Genomic DNA, 13,745 nt, shown 5'->3' with positions numbered 1-13,745 from the left:
CACCTTAGTAAGTTAAATGTTGGATCACATTAGCAGCAGGGGTGCAGCGCTAGGTCGTGTCATTCATATGCAATAAAGATGGCCTTGTAAGTCTTAATACCTGCAGTGTGGCCTGTATTCAATGTGGAGGATTAGGCAACATCAAGATGGAGCACAGCAAGATTATATGTATGTGTTAATGAACCATACACTTTTTCATATGTCGCTTCACATCACTGTCACATTGGACCTTGTTCACAGCAGACAGTTTGACTTGTCATTGTTGGAAAGGCACAGGTGAAACCGATAACGTTAACGATGGAAGCAGCTATCCTTAGTGTTATTCAACACACCTGTGCTTTTCCTACTGTGACACGTAAAAACGTCTGCCATGGAAAAGGTCTCTGAGGCAAATACGCATTTATATGACTCAGTCTTGAACATTATCTAACATCCTGGTTCAGTACATGAATTTCCATATTAAAGGGATAGTTTGGATTTTTTGAACTGGGGTTGTATGAGGTGCTTATACATAGTCAGTGTGTTACCTACAGTAGGTGGCGGACAGTACGCCCCCAGTTTGGGGAAGCAGGCTGGAGTACCACCATGGAGACTAAGCAACATACTGCTGTGGATGCAGGCAGCTGCAAAATGTACTTAAGCTGCCTAAAAAAAAAAAAAAATCAGGATCAGTTTGTGTACGCTATATTTAGAATACACTCACCAGCCACTTTATTAGGTACACCTTGCTAGTACCAGGTTGGACCCCCTTTTTAATTTTGGTGTCATAGGTTCAACAAGGTGCTGGAAACATTCCCCAGAGATTTTGGTCCATGTTGACATGATAGCAGAAATCCAGACTCATCAGACCAGGCAACGTTTTTCCAATCTTCTATTGTCCAGTTTTGGTGAGCCTGTGTGAACTGTAGCCTCAGTTTCCTGTTGTTAGCTGACAGGAGTGGCACCTGGTGTGGTCTTCTGCTGCTGTAGCCCATCTGCTTCAAGGTTGGACGTGTTGTTGGTTCAGAGATGGTCTTCTGCAGACCTTGGTTGTAACCAGTGGTTATTTGAGTTGCTCTCCTGTGTGCTCCCATTCCCATTACATCTTTGTTTATGTGTATAAGGAGAGACTAAGACTGAGAGCGGTTACAAACACTATAAAGACACACACAAGCATCATGTAAAATTAATTTGGCTTTATTGCTCACACTGTGCACAGTGTAGATGTTTTCAGAAAGCTGTGTTACAGTGACACCCTGTGGTTCTACTGCATCACTGCAACGCTGCCTACCCATTCGCTTTGGCCCACCAGAAGGAGATGTACAGTGTAACTAATACCCCTGCACCAATGTTTCACCCTACCTACTGATCACCCGACAGCAGACACTCTACTCAGTAGTAACCGTAAACCTGTGTCCCCTCTGGCGCGGCCTTCAGGCTGTCACCATCCCTGTGTGGTAGAGACGGATACTGTCGAGTTGTGGATATACGTGGAGACATACAAAAGGGACAAACTATTAATTTCAAAACACAAAGGTGGTGCAAAATAATGCAGATTCATTCATTGGGGTGGAGACACTCATACAGCAATTTCAACAAAAATTAATACATGTCATTCAAATTAATCTATTGGTCACTGGGTCTATTAAACTAATAATAAATGGTTACATGTTAGGGCTGGATGATAGTTCATATTTACCTTTATTATCATTGACGTGTTTTAATACAGCAGCGCATGATGTTTCCTCTCTCGGTCCGCTTCTGATATCATTATGATTTATTACAGTATGACCAGTTCAATGACCACTGGACTCAGAGCTGTTTAATGGTGGGACTTCCAGTTTATAAAGGATTCATGATGTAGTTCAGTAAATTCGATTTATCGTCCAGCCCCATTTATATACGCTGTTTATATAAAAAATAAGTGTGAAACAGAGGATTGCCAGATCAGAAAGGGGAAAGTCCTAAGAAAGTTCTCATTGCTCTGTTGTAACAGCAGAAGTGCGAAGCGAACTACAAACCGAAGAGTAGCCCTCGTCCTCCTCGTACAGTGGCTTGGACAGGCTCTGTGACAATCTGGTAACGTTGGTAAGTCCTCCCATTCTTCATATCCTTTCATCCTTCATTGCTCCACACGAGTTTCCCCACCTACACCTGGAGCACGGCCGACCTCTGTATCTGAACTGGTGTCTGCCTGTCCCTCTTGGCCAAATAAATAGAAAAACACAGAGAAAGACAGACTGGGAGTAAAGAGAGAAACCGGGTGTGTGTTTTGGTTTGATGGCAAGCGAGACATTTTTCTCCCAGGTTACGACGTTAGTGTTGTTTCCGTGGGGGCCGGTGATTCCGTGGCGTTCGTGGAGGCCGCTTCTGTGGGGACTGTGGGCTCGGGGGCAGGGGCGGCGGGCTCGATCACAGGCGCTGCTGTGACTGTGACCGAGGCTGGAGGAGCAGCAGCGGAGGTGGGCAGGATGGGGACCACTCCCTGTGGGAGGAGTGGTGGCAGCTGGGAGGGCAGCATGGTGGGGAGTGGGGGTAAGGGGGCTAGACCTGGGATGTTGAGAGGTGGGAGAGCGGCCAGAGATGGGACTGTTGGAGGCAGGAGGAAAAAGAGAGATGTGTTAACGCCATTTTTGTGTTATATGATATACACTCATACTTAAAGGGTTAGTTCAGAATTTTTCAGCCTGAACCCTTACCTTTTTTGTGTCCAAGTAAATAATGGGAACAACATATTTTCAAACCGGTTCAGTATGAACCGAGAGCTCTGCAGCCGGCAGCCGCGCAACAGGTTAGAGTGCAACCACTCATGGCATGTTCGTCAATGTACGTCCACTTTAAGGGCTTATTTTTGCCACTGACAGGCTCAGATTATTGTTTTAAGTGTCTGACAACATTATGGAAATGATCCCTACAGAGACAGATCTTTTTGTTAAAGAGTAAGATCCTTTTTGTTTAACCAGAAACAGTCCTAAAATCGCCATCGCCATACCCACCAGACTCCATTTAAATAAACAGTAATTTTATCATCATAAAACACACTTTATTCAAAGTTGACAAAAACAAAATAAAACCAACTAAAACCACCTTGGTTTGTCGTTCCACTGTTCCAACAATCACCAACTCTGGTTTGGTTGAAATGAACCTTTAATTCACCCAGTAAGATAAAATTACTGTTTATTTAAATGGAGTCTGGTGGGGTTGGCGATGGCGATTTTGGGGCTGTTTCTGGTTCAAGAAAAAGGATCTTACTCTTTATAAAAAAAAAAGGTCTATCTCTGTAGGGATCCTTTCCATAATGTTATCAGACACATAATAACAATCTGAGCCTGTCAGTGGCAAAACAAACACTTTTAGTGGACGTGATGTGACGGTGTGAACATGCCGAGTGCTTAAGTTTAAGTTAAGTTCCCCTGAGGGGACATTCAATGTTTTTACTCTTGCTTGTCAATTACACACATGCACAAACAGGACCTATACATGCACAAAATGGAGAGATGTCAGAGTGAGGGGGCTGCCCTTGGTGAGGCACCCCGAGCGGTTGGGGGTTCGGTGCCTTGCTCAAGGGCACCTCGGCAGTGCCCAGGAGGTGAACTGGCACCTCTCCAGCCACCAGTCCACGCTCCATATTTGGTCCGGATGGCGACCCTCCGGTTCCCAATCCAAGTCCCAATGGACTGAGCTACTGCCGCCCCTTACATCACAGCCTTCTTCGCGGCTGCTAGCTGAAGCAGTCTCACTCAATACTGGACCAACTTCAAAAACTGCTGATACCATTATTCACTTAGACACAAAAGCATGGGAAAATAGGGTTCAGGTCGAAACAAACAACAAAAAACAAACTTACCGTTTAAAGCAATAGTTGAACATTTTATGATATACACCTATTTGCTTTCTCATTAAGGTTACTTTTACTGTGTCCCATAGAAAAAAGTTTTTGTTTAAGGGAAGTGCTACATCAAAACCAATCATAAAACTAAAACACATTAAATAAGAACACACTTATTTACAGTTTGGTTTCCAAACCAGCTGGTAATACCATAACGTAAAATGGACTCATAGAGCTAGAACAAAGTAGCATCATATTCCTGCAGACACCAAAAACTCAGTCCCTGAAGGAAATGGAGGCGCTGATAGATTGTCGCACAGACACCTGCAGCATGAATGTGCCAGCTAAGCTCATTATCAAGTCATGCCTAGTGTAAGACCATATATTCATACTTAAATGTATGATTATATTCTCTGGGATTCTGCGCATTTGTTTATATAAACTTTATATTGATGATGATGTACCATATTACCCAGTCTGAGTAGCAGTGACTGATGAAGCTACTCTAGAGACAGACATATTCAGGTGCAGGACAACATATTCAAATTTCATTCTCTTGCTCTGTGTCATTCACCTCCAGCTCCGATTGGTAAGGTGCCTGGTTGTGACACTGCGCTGAGATCTGGGAGTGGCAGGTTGAGGTTGGGCAAGTTAGGGAGCGGAGGTAAGCCACCTGGGAGGGGCATCAGACCTGCAACCACACACAAACACGCACATACACACAAAGCCATATGAGGGTGTGCCATCATTATTCATTCATCTTTTTAATGATTTTTTTTTTAAATGCACTCATGCTCCTTTATGGCAGTGGAGCTGCTTTGGAAAAGTAATTCTGAAGAAAACAAGCAGAAAGGAACTTTGTATATTTGAGCAGAGTGAATGTTTTTTTTTAAAGGAGCGACACACATGACTTGAATGGACTCATAAGTGAGCCAACAGGATACAGTGAGGAAGATGTGGGAATTCAGACAGCTGACAGTTTATTGCAGGCCGATAATAGTTTGATGGGAACTCACACACTCGCAACATTTGAGGAGTTGAAACTGCTTAAATTTAACATAACCACTGTTTACTGACAGTCGCAGCTTGTCCTCTAAGAAAACAAAGTGCGTGTGCTGGGTACACAAACTAAGACTTGATCTTTGCTGATGCAGTCAAGGAAAACCTTCCTCTTTTTCTCTGGAAGACACTCCCGTAGCAATCTGTAGAGAAGGAGCTGTGGTGTCTCTGCCACCCACAGGCTTTTCCAAATGCTTGGTGTTGACAGCTCACTGACTCAGCAGACTGATAATCACGTGTGTTTTGCATGTGTATGTTTGAGAAATCACCCACCTGGTAGCGTGGTGGCGGGGTTGAAGCCAGTGGTGGCAGGATTCAGTGGAGTGAGAGGGCTGAGGGCGGGATTGGTGGAGGAAGGGAGCAGAGGGACTGTGGGCAAACCTGGAATAATACACAATGATTATGAGAGCATGGCACAGCTGTTCCAAATCACAAATATCCCTGTCATATAATGAGCTCAAAGGGAAAATCCACCACCTTTTATGTGGATATGAAATCAGTGTTGATGATAAACATGGTCGATTTCTTATTGTGTGCTATATTAACAGGGAAAGCCTGGTTTCAGTTGCAAAATCAGTTGTTCTTCCTGCATCCAACTTGACGTGACAGTGGGTAGTTTGAGGCAGGAAGAAGTACCGGCTGGATTTCACCTCCACAGAACTTCTTTGCTCTCTTTGCTTGTATTGCAAATTAGCTACGTCTCAAACGATGAAAATGGCACCCCAAAATACGAGTGCAGAAGATCTTATGGATGAGGATACATTTTTCAGTGTTTCGTCTGACTCGGATATTCAGCCGAATTTTTCAGAGCCAGAGCATACAGCTGAAGAAATGCAGCAGAGAGAGACCAAGGCTACAGCTGCTGTGTGAGAGGATTTGGCCTGTGGGGACCCTCCAGAACCTGAGCTGCAGAGAGCTAACACAGACTGGTGGTGTCTTTGCTCAAGTTGCCCTTGGATGCCAACAGAAGCTGAATCATTGTGCTAAAATGAATTTCAGCGTGGGCAGTTTTTGTTGAATGCTGTCGCTGATGACAACCCAGAGAGCCTGTGTGTGCGTTTCTGCATTACTATGCATGAAAGTTGTCCTCCTCACTTGGACAGAGGTTTGCTGGAGACCTTCTTCAGGATCTCAAAGATAAACTGGAAAATACAAATAAGAACAGCAGGGCCGACAGGACAGAGGACCGTTAAACAGCCCCTTCAGCTTGCTACGATTCGCAAATTCAGCCAATCCTCCTGAATTCTGCACAACTTTACAATTGTGTCCAGTCACCACAACTTCACCACAAATTTAACTATTCAAAACAGGAAAACTGCATCTCACTGTTTAGTTCCGTCCAGTGTATCAATGTGCTCAGTCCTTCCTTGCCCTGCTCTCTCTCAGTGTTTATCATGAGACAACTACTGCAGGAGAATGGGCTTCACACACACACAGTGCCAGAGTTAACTGTGGGCACCACATGGCTAATGTTACCCATCGGATATTAATGGGTAAAGAGACAGAGTCTAGCCGTTTCTGTGTTGTTGTGGGTTCACTACATTTACCATCAACACTGACTGGACATCCACATAAAAAGTGGTGAATTATCCCTTTAATGTGTTGGAATAATTGGATGTGTGTGAAAGAAAGAGAAGAAGAGAAATACCTGTCTGAAGCTCACTGGGCACGGTGAGCGGTGCTGTGCCGATCGACAGGCCTGACAGTGAATCTTCAAGGCCAGTAGGTGCAGGTGCGGTAGGAGGAGGGGTCACTGCTGACAGCTGAACCTGAAGGGGTTAAAGAGAAAACATGGAGGTGGTAGAGAAAAGGATGCTGCCGTCAAACAGGTCACGTTCATCCAAACGTGCAATCAACTGTAATGAGCAACATTGCTCTCTGTCCCTCCGCCTGCTCTGCTGCATACATAACGAGGCAAAGTGCATTTATGGAGTGTGAACTAAATCTGAGGATACAAAACACACAACTTCACAATCTTTTCAATGTCACAAACACACACTGAATACTGATCAGTCAAGTTCGGGCTGACGTGATAAAGCACAAGCAAATGGTGAAGTCCTAGTTAATACATTAATATTTAAGCCCTTTGCTTTTAGCATGTTTGCAATCTGAGCTATAGTGTGTGTGTGTGTGTGTGTGTGTGTGTGTGTCCTGACCTCAGTGAATCCATCCTTCAGCGGACTGACGGGCTCACTGGGAGAGTTTCCAGGGAAGCTGATCTTCTTCCCCTCCTCGAAAGGCCTGGTGGGGATCCTGTGGAGGTATCCATAGCCAATCCCACATCCAAGGCTGAAAGGGGGAAAACAAAAGTTCAAAATCAAACAAAAAAAACACTTGAGAAAAACCTGGTTCCAGTCTGATGAATAACCTGTCAGGGTCAGCCCTCACATCCCTCATGAACTTTTTTTTTTTTACCATCCTCATGTCTCTTAACCATCAGAGCATGCCCTTCCATGACTGGGTTAGGGTTGTCAACTTTTTGCACTAGCCAGTCTCTTTTTTGGGATTGTTGCAGCCTGAAATGTCTGATTTCACAGCAGCTTTTCTGAAAAACCGCAATGCATGTTGCAATGATTTAAGACATGTTTTTGCAATGAAGTTGTGGGAGCAAGTGAAAATTGCAAACACATTATATATGATTATTTGTCTTGTCAGTTGTCAATGCATTTCAGCCATTTTCTGGTTGTGTTTTATGGTAGTAAAGTGTTTGTCAATCGAGGCTGCTTGTGTTCTTCCGCAACTTTGCACGTGTTGCAAAACATTTAACCTCTGCTTTCGTGCAGAACATCAGAATTGCCTTGCACAGTCCTTTATTAGTAATATTTCTTGGTAAATGTGAGACGTTTGTGTCATACACATCTGCATCTTCACAACCAGAAACAAAGAAGTGAGTTTGGTGGCATTCTGTAGGGGGCTGCTATGATTGGTGAAACTCACAGGGAAATACAATGACTGGTCAGGTGAGATGTATATTTCTTTTAAAGTGAACCCAACTCTCAAAAAATCTACAAACTTAGTTTTAAACCCATACATCTAACAAGGAAGAGTAACAAGTGTGTATCTGTGTTAAAGTCCGTCTTACCTGCCCTCTCCTCCCCAGGCACTGTTGGGTGTGATGATCACTTCTCTGCAGTTATCTGTGTCTGTGTTGTACACGTAGAGCTTCAGGCCTTTCCCTTCGTGGCTCTCTATCAGAGAGAAGAGGTCCTCTGACTGCAGATAAAGTCGGGGAAGGTGAACAAAATTAGGCAACACACAATCACTATCATTATCAGGTGGAGAATGTGCAGGACTGACAGTTGCAAGGACCTTAAGTGCTGATAAACTACCTCGTTCATAACAGTGTCGGCTCCAATGATGTAGTCCGTGTGCGGCCGCAAGCCAGCAAGGGCTGCTGGGGAATTAGGCTCCACTTCCTGTTAAAGAGAGAAAGGAAAGAATAAGTTAGCAAACATTGTTGCGCAGACAAATAAATAAACAGAGACTAAACTTCAAGGCAACATACCAGCACATGCCAAACATTCTCATTGGCTCCTTCAAAGCTGCAGAAACGAATGGAGACGCCGAGCAAGCCCTGCCCCCCCCACAGGTTGCTCGGGGTGACAGTAGACTCCCTCAGCTCCAGGGTCTTTGAGGAATAAACCAGCATCTTAACTGGTTTTTCCACACTAGCTTTCAGCAAGTCTTTCAAGGTGTCATTGTCCTTGTTCTGTAGAAAAGAGGAGGAAGGAGAACAGAGGGGCAACCATGAAACATGCAGTCCTTTATGACTTGTATTTCCTCCTATTAGAGACACCTGCTGGCTTTCCTTACCAGTCTGGTGTTGTTGATGGAGACGATAAAGTCAAAGAAAGGCTCCAGTCCCGCTCGGTGTCCGGGCGAGTTCTCCTGAACCTGCGCAAAAATAACAGAAAAACATGAGCTGCTGCTGGACGGCACAGTCATCATCTTTCTGAGCTCAGCTGCCTGTTCCATCGGTAGAGAGTGACCTCTGGTGGTGCGTACCATGCACTACAACACATCACATCAATACAGCACCTCTTTATCAGTTTATCAGCGAGAAGAGCATCTGTATTTTCAACAGTGTTGAAATTCCTACCTTCAGGATTTCTAAATACTCTAGTGTACCATAATACTTTGATGCCACCAAAGCCTACTTGAGCGGTACTTGCCTACAGCATAAACGGCTGGACCTGAGCTAACCAACATACAAGAGATCTGGGCCTTCAATGGCGCCCAAATAAGCAACATTTAAAGAAAAACGTGAGATTGTTATTTGGTTTGGGTCATGTAGTAACTTCAAATGTTATTTACCATACATGCAGCCAAATCAGTTGTAATTAGATTGCTTGAACAAGTATTATTCTGTGACCTGAATTAGGAATTTCATCTGCACTGGCACTATAAATGTTTTCATCATTTGGAGTGTGAGAAAATATTGAGACACTTGATTTATTCTACTGATGTAGATGATTCCTTTGCTCAGATTGCACAGAAAGTGGTGCTATAATGTTGGAAGTTACAAGAACTGTGATAATTGCAAACACACTTCCCAATGTTCTGATTATGTTCTTTATACTAGGACAGCTTCATACAAGTAGATTGAAAAAAAAAAATCAACATCAACATCTTTACTGTATCACAATATGTCTCAACATAGTCATAGCCCCTGTTACACCTGATTATTGCCAATACACAGCTCTATTCATCATACTTCATCACAAAATTAGTTTGGACAGGGAGGCACATTAGGAAGCATGGTGCCCCCATAGTATTTAGGCAGCAGGGTCAGACATTTTGACTATTTCCTGATATACTCAGATATTTGATACAACACATTTGAAAGCTGTCATAAGACAACTTTAAGTGTATGGCTCTGCATGTAGAGCACAATAACCTCATTTGACACTATTAACGTTAGATTAACATCTTTTTCATATAGTTGACGCTTTGCTGTCACAAAATCTGATGAGTCACTAATTTCTGTACACAGCTATTAACATTTGTGACTATCCAAATACTTGGTCCCACCCCTGCTTGGGTATCTTGCTACTACAGCCTAAAGTTTCTCACAATTCAAGTGCGGATGCTTGAAATAGGATGACTGCCATTAACTGCCCAGGGTTACCTTGTTACGAGAGCCGTCTTAGTCCAAAATTTGCATGACAAAGGAGAAAAAGCACTGGGCACAGAGACATATCCGAAAACGGATGCACTAACAAAACCAGCTTGGCAGCTGTCATTCAGGGCAGCTCCGTAGCTTTGGCTAGCTCCAGCAGTGGAGTTAGCTTCTGGTTAGCATTTTAACAAGCTAACAGACAGAAATTAACTGCAAATACAACGACAAACGATATGTGACTCTGACACGACTCAAACAAACACGACGTTTCCCTGACACTGTGTTGGTGTTTCCCAGACGGAGGCCCCAGCAGTGCCCCGGCCTCTCGTCAACACAGAGAGCCGGGAGTCCTCTGCCTCTGACCCGATGCTAAGCTAACAGCTAACGGCTAACAGCAGGCTGTAGAGGCTAAAAACTCACCCGGAGGACGTGGTAGCCCTCGGAGCCTCCTCCCGGTATCTCCACACTCTGCGCACCTCCCATGGTTTCGCTCCGTTAAGGCTTTAAAGGTTTCAATGGCAGCGTTTCGCCAGGCAGAGGTGAGATACCTGAACACTTCCACTCACCGGGTACACGTCGCCAAATGGTTAGCGGCGTAATGCGCATGCGCCGTTACGTGGCAGGAAATAACGCCTTTTCAAAATTTTCAATTAAATTTTTTTTAAATTTAACAAATTGTCATGTACAAACAATTCAGTTCCTTCATTATATTAGTTTTTATTCATTTTTTTAAAGAGCTAATCGGTAAAGGAATGTTACTAAATAGCCCTACATTTAAAGACGTACTGTTCTTAAGTACGATGTTGAGGTACTTCTACTTTACTTGAGTATTTTCATTTTAAGTCACTTTATAGCTACTTGTACTCCATTACATTTAGGTGGCAAATATTGTACTTTTTAATCCCTCTATATTTATTTTACAATTTATGTTACTTTGCAGACTCAGATTATTGTAACGAACAAACTAATAAAATATGATATGATTTTAATAGATTAAGCAACCTGGCAATATGCTATCTTTGTTAAAATTTGCTCCACCTTTACAGGCTACAACATTGGTGACGCTTATAGACTATATATTACATGTAACTAGTTACATGTAATTAAATTACAAAATAAATGTCATTGTAATCAGTAACTATTATTCTAAATATCAGAATCAGAAATACTTTATTGATCCCTGAGGTGATATTGTGATTAGTTACAGTCGCTCTGGTGTAAAGAATAGAGAATTATAAGAAGTGAGAATAAGACTATGATATAGAAGTATATAAATATAAAGCAATACAATAAAATATAACCAAAAATGTGCATTATGCTACAATGTTTGATACTGGTACTTGAGATATTAGAAATAAAAATACAAATCATCACTGTGATGAGACTGTAAGTGTGTAAAAACATACATATATTTGCACTATGCTACATTACACTGTATTACACTTAGAAATATAACACAAGTATTATGCTATAGCTAATATATATCAGTAGAATAAAAACAAAAGAATGAACATAAGAAATATGCATTGTATGTTGAATAAATATATACATTCAAGAGGTGTTGGTAAGAATAAAGTTGTATCCTGAAGAACACTGCACAGTTGAATAATTGTACTGTGTATTGTGTATTGCGTATATATGTAATTAAATTACAGGTACTAATCAAAATGTTGGTGATTACAAAGTGTTACATCCAAGTACATTATTTTCTGTAAAAAGATTAGAAGTAGATTATAACATTCAGCCTGTTGCTTTGCATCTTATCACCGCACAGGAGTGACTCCTTTTGGCATACCCTGTTTCCAGACAATTTTCAGGTTTATTGCCAAATTTAAAATATTTTTTAGAAAAGTAAACAAAAAGTAATCAAATGTAATATGTTACATTACTTTGATGAGGTAATTTAAAGTGTTACAGTACTTATTACATTTTTAACTAGTGATCTGTAACCTGTAATATAAAATATGAATATGAAAATATGAGTATAGGCTATATGACTCTGAAATGGGCCAGTCTGCACATTGATAGCCTACTTTTACTTTTGGCACTTCAATTACATTTGATAATTATACCTACTGTACAGGCACTGAATCAGAGTGTTTCAGACAAAGAGTGAATAAAGTATGATTAGGTAGACAGTATGAGAAATAATGTTTTTTGAACATTAACCCTTTGAAACCTGGAGTGACATCACTTTTCTTATTCTGCTTTCAGACACCTTTTGCAAGTATTTAAACCTTTGAACCCTGAGCAAACTGGTATGATTTCTTTCTTTTTTTTTTTCAAAGATATTTCTTTGGGCTTTTTTTTTTTGCCTTTAATGGACAGGAAAGTTAAGTTTGAAAGGGGGAGAGACATGCAGCAAAGGGCCACAGGCTGGACTTGAACCCGGGCCACTGCAGCAACAGCCTTGTACATGGGGCGCCTGCTCTACCACTAAGCCACCGACGCCCCACCTGGTATGATTTCTTTCAAAAATGTGGTAAAAAGGGCAATGAGCAACTTGATATGAAATGTCCCACAAATTGAAAAAAAAAACTTAATTGATTTAGAAAATTATTAAAAACAAAACATAGGGAAAAAGAGGGGAAAAGCCAGAGAAAAACTATATTTAGATATTTAGAATTATTATTACATTTTAAAATTATGTTACAGAATTATAATTAATTACTTAACTTGTTCATTATTATTATTATTATTATTATTATTATTATTATTTACTCATTTCCTTGATTCGTTTTGTTTTTGTTTTTACTAATTTCTTGCTATTTTTTTTGGGTCATTTCTTCTTTCATTGCTCATCGCCTTCTTCCTATCTTTAAACGAAAGCAGGCCAATTTGCTCAGATTTCAAAGGGTTAACAGATTCCAGTAGAAAAACTGAACAGAAGTATGAACCTGAAAACAAACTGTTACTTGTTACAGATTATTTTTACAATGTGGTATTGCTGCTTTTACTTACTGGTGCGTAAAAAAAGTAATCTGAGTACTTATTTCACCACTGGAGGTCATTAATAGAAAAGTGCATTAATATCAAAGTTAACACAGAGCGCAGAAACCAACATCTGTCAAACACAGGGGTTATATTCCCTCTTTATTTACGACAGCTTCTGAATATTTTGTTTGAATCATGTAGTCATCTTGACAGAATTATTGTGAACACACTCCAGTTTGCCTATCACTGTTCACCCAAATTAAACCACTATAATTTAAACATTAATGTCACAGTTGAGAACAGACAAACCTGCTGGCTATCACTTATATTCACTTTATCTAGTAACACAGTTTCGGTCTGTACTTTGTGTGCCAGAGCTGAAGTTGTTGAAATTAGCTTTGTATGTTCTTTGAAGTTATCTGCCTTCATTTAACACTGACTGCCTTTAATTTAGCTCCCCTACCAACGCTTTTATTAAGTGCACTGTACTAGTTTTCATGCTCTGTTGGTTCGGCAGCACTACTGTCTCTTATAAAAACCTGCTAATTAAAACTGTAAAAATCACCAGTAACATTTTAGATGTCAAACAAAGTGGCTTTAATGAAAACTACAAAACCTGTGCCCTTTTTCTTTCACCTTAAAACCTCTGCAGTTACAACAAAAGGAGGACAAGGATTCTATTTACAGTGTGTGCTCACATGCATCACATTTTACAGTACACACATAAACCAACTAATCTGTTTGGATAGTGTAACTGTCTCTCAGGCCATATCCGTCTGTATCACGTATAAGGTGTAACATTACTGAAGTAAATCTAATCCCTTG

The 13,745-nt window shown here is 41.3% G+C and overlaps 1 protein-coding gene across 1 annotated transcript; it reads right to left on the bottom strand.

Annotated features, from left to right (window-relative positions):
* Positions 1-1,160: 1,160 nt before the first annotated feature.
* gorasp2 (golgi reassembly stacking protein 2) lies at positions 1,161-10,574 on the bottom strand. The gene is made up of 10 exons (XM_049597313.1): positions 10,407-10,574; positions 8,681-8,761; positions 8,373-8,576; positions 8,197-8,283; positions 7,950-8,080; positions 7,024-7,156; positions 6,516-6,636; positions 5,141-5,248; positions 4,383-4,499; positions 1,161-2,568 (listed from the first exon to the last, which is right to left on the bottom strand). Exons 1-10 carry the CDS (start codon positions 10,467-10,469, stop codon positions 2,288-2,290), a joined length of 1,326 nt encoding a protein of 441 aa, XP_049453270.1. The 5' UTR covers positions 10,470-10,574; the 3' UTR covers positions 1,161-2,287.
* Positions 10,575-13,745: the final 3,171 nt, after the last annotated feature.

This window comes from Epinephelus fuscoguttatus, linkage group LG15, assembly GCF_011397635.1.
Source record: "Epinephelus fuscoguttatus linkage group LG15, E.fuscoguttatus.final_Chr_v1".
NCBI classification, from domain to species: domain Eukaryota; kingdom Metazoa; phylum Chordata; class Actinopteri; order Perciformes; family Serranidae; genus Epinephelus; species Epinephelus fuscoguttatus.
The sequence above is the reverse complement of the archived record's forward strand: the minus strand, read 5'-3'. Positions and strand labels throughout refer to the sequence as shown.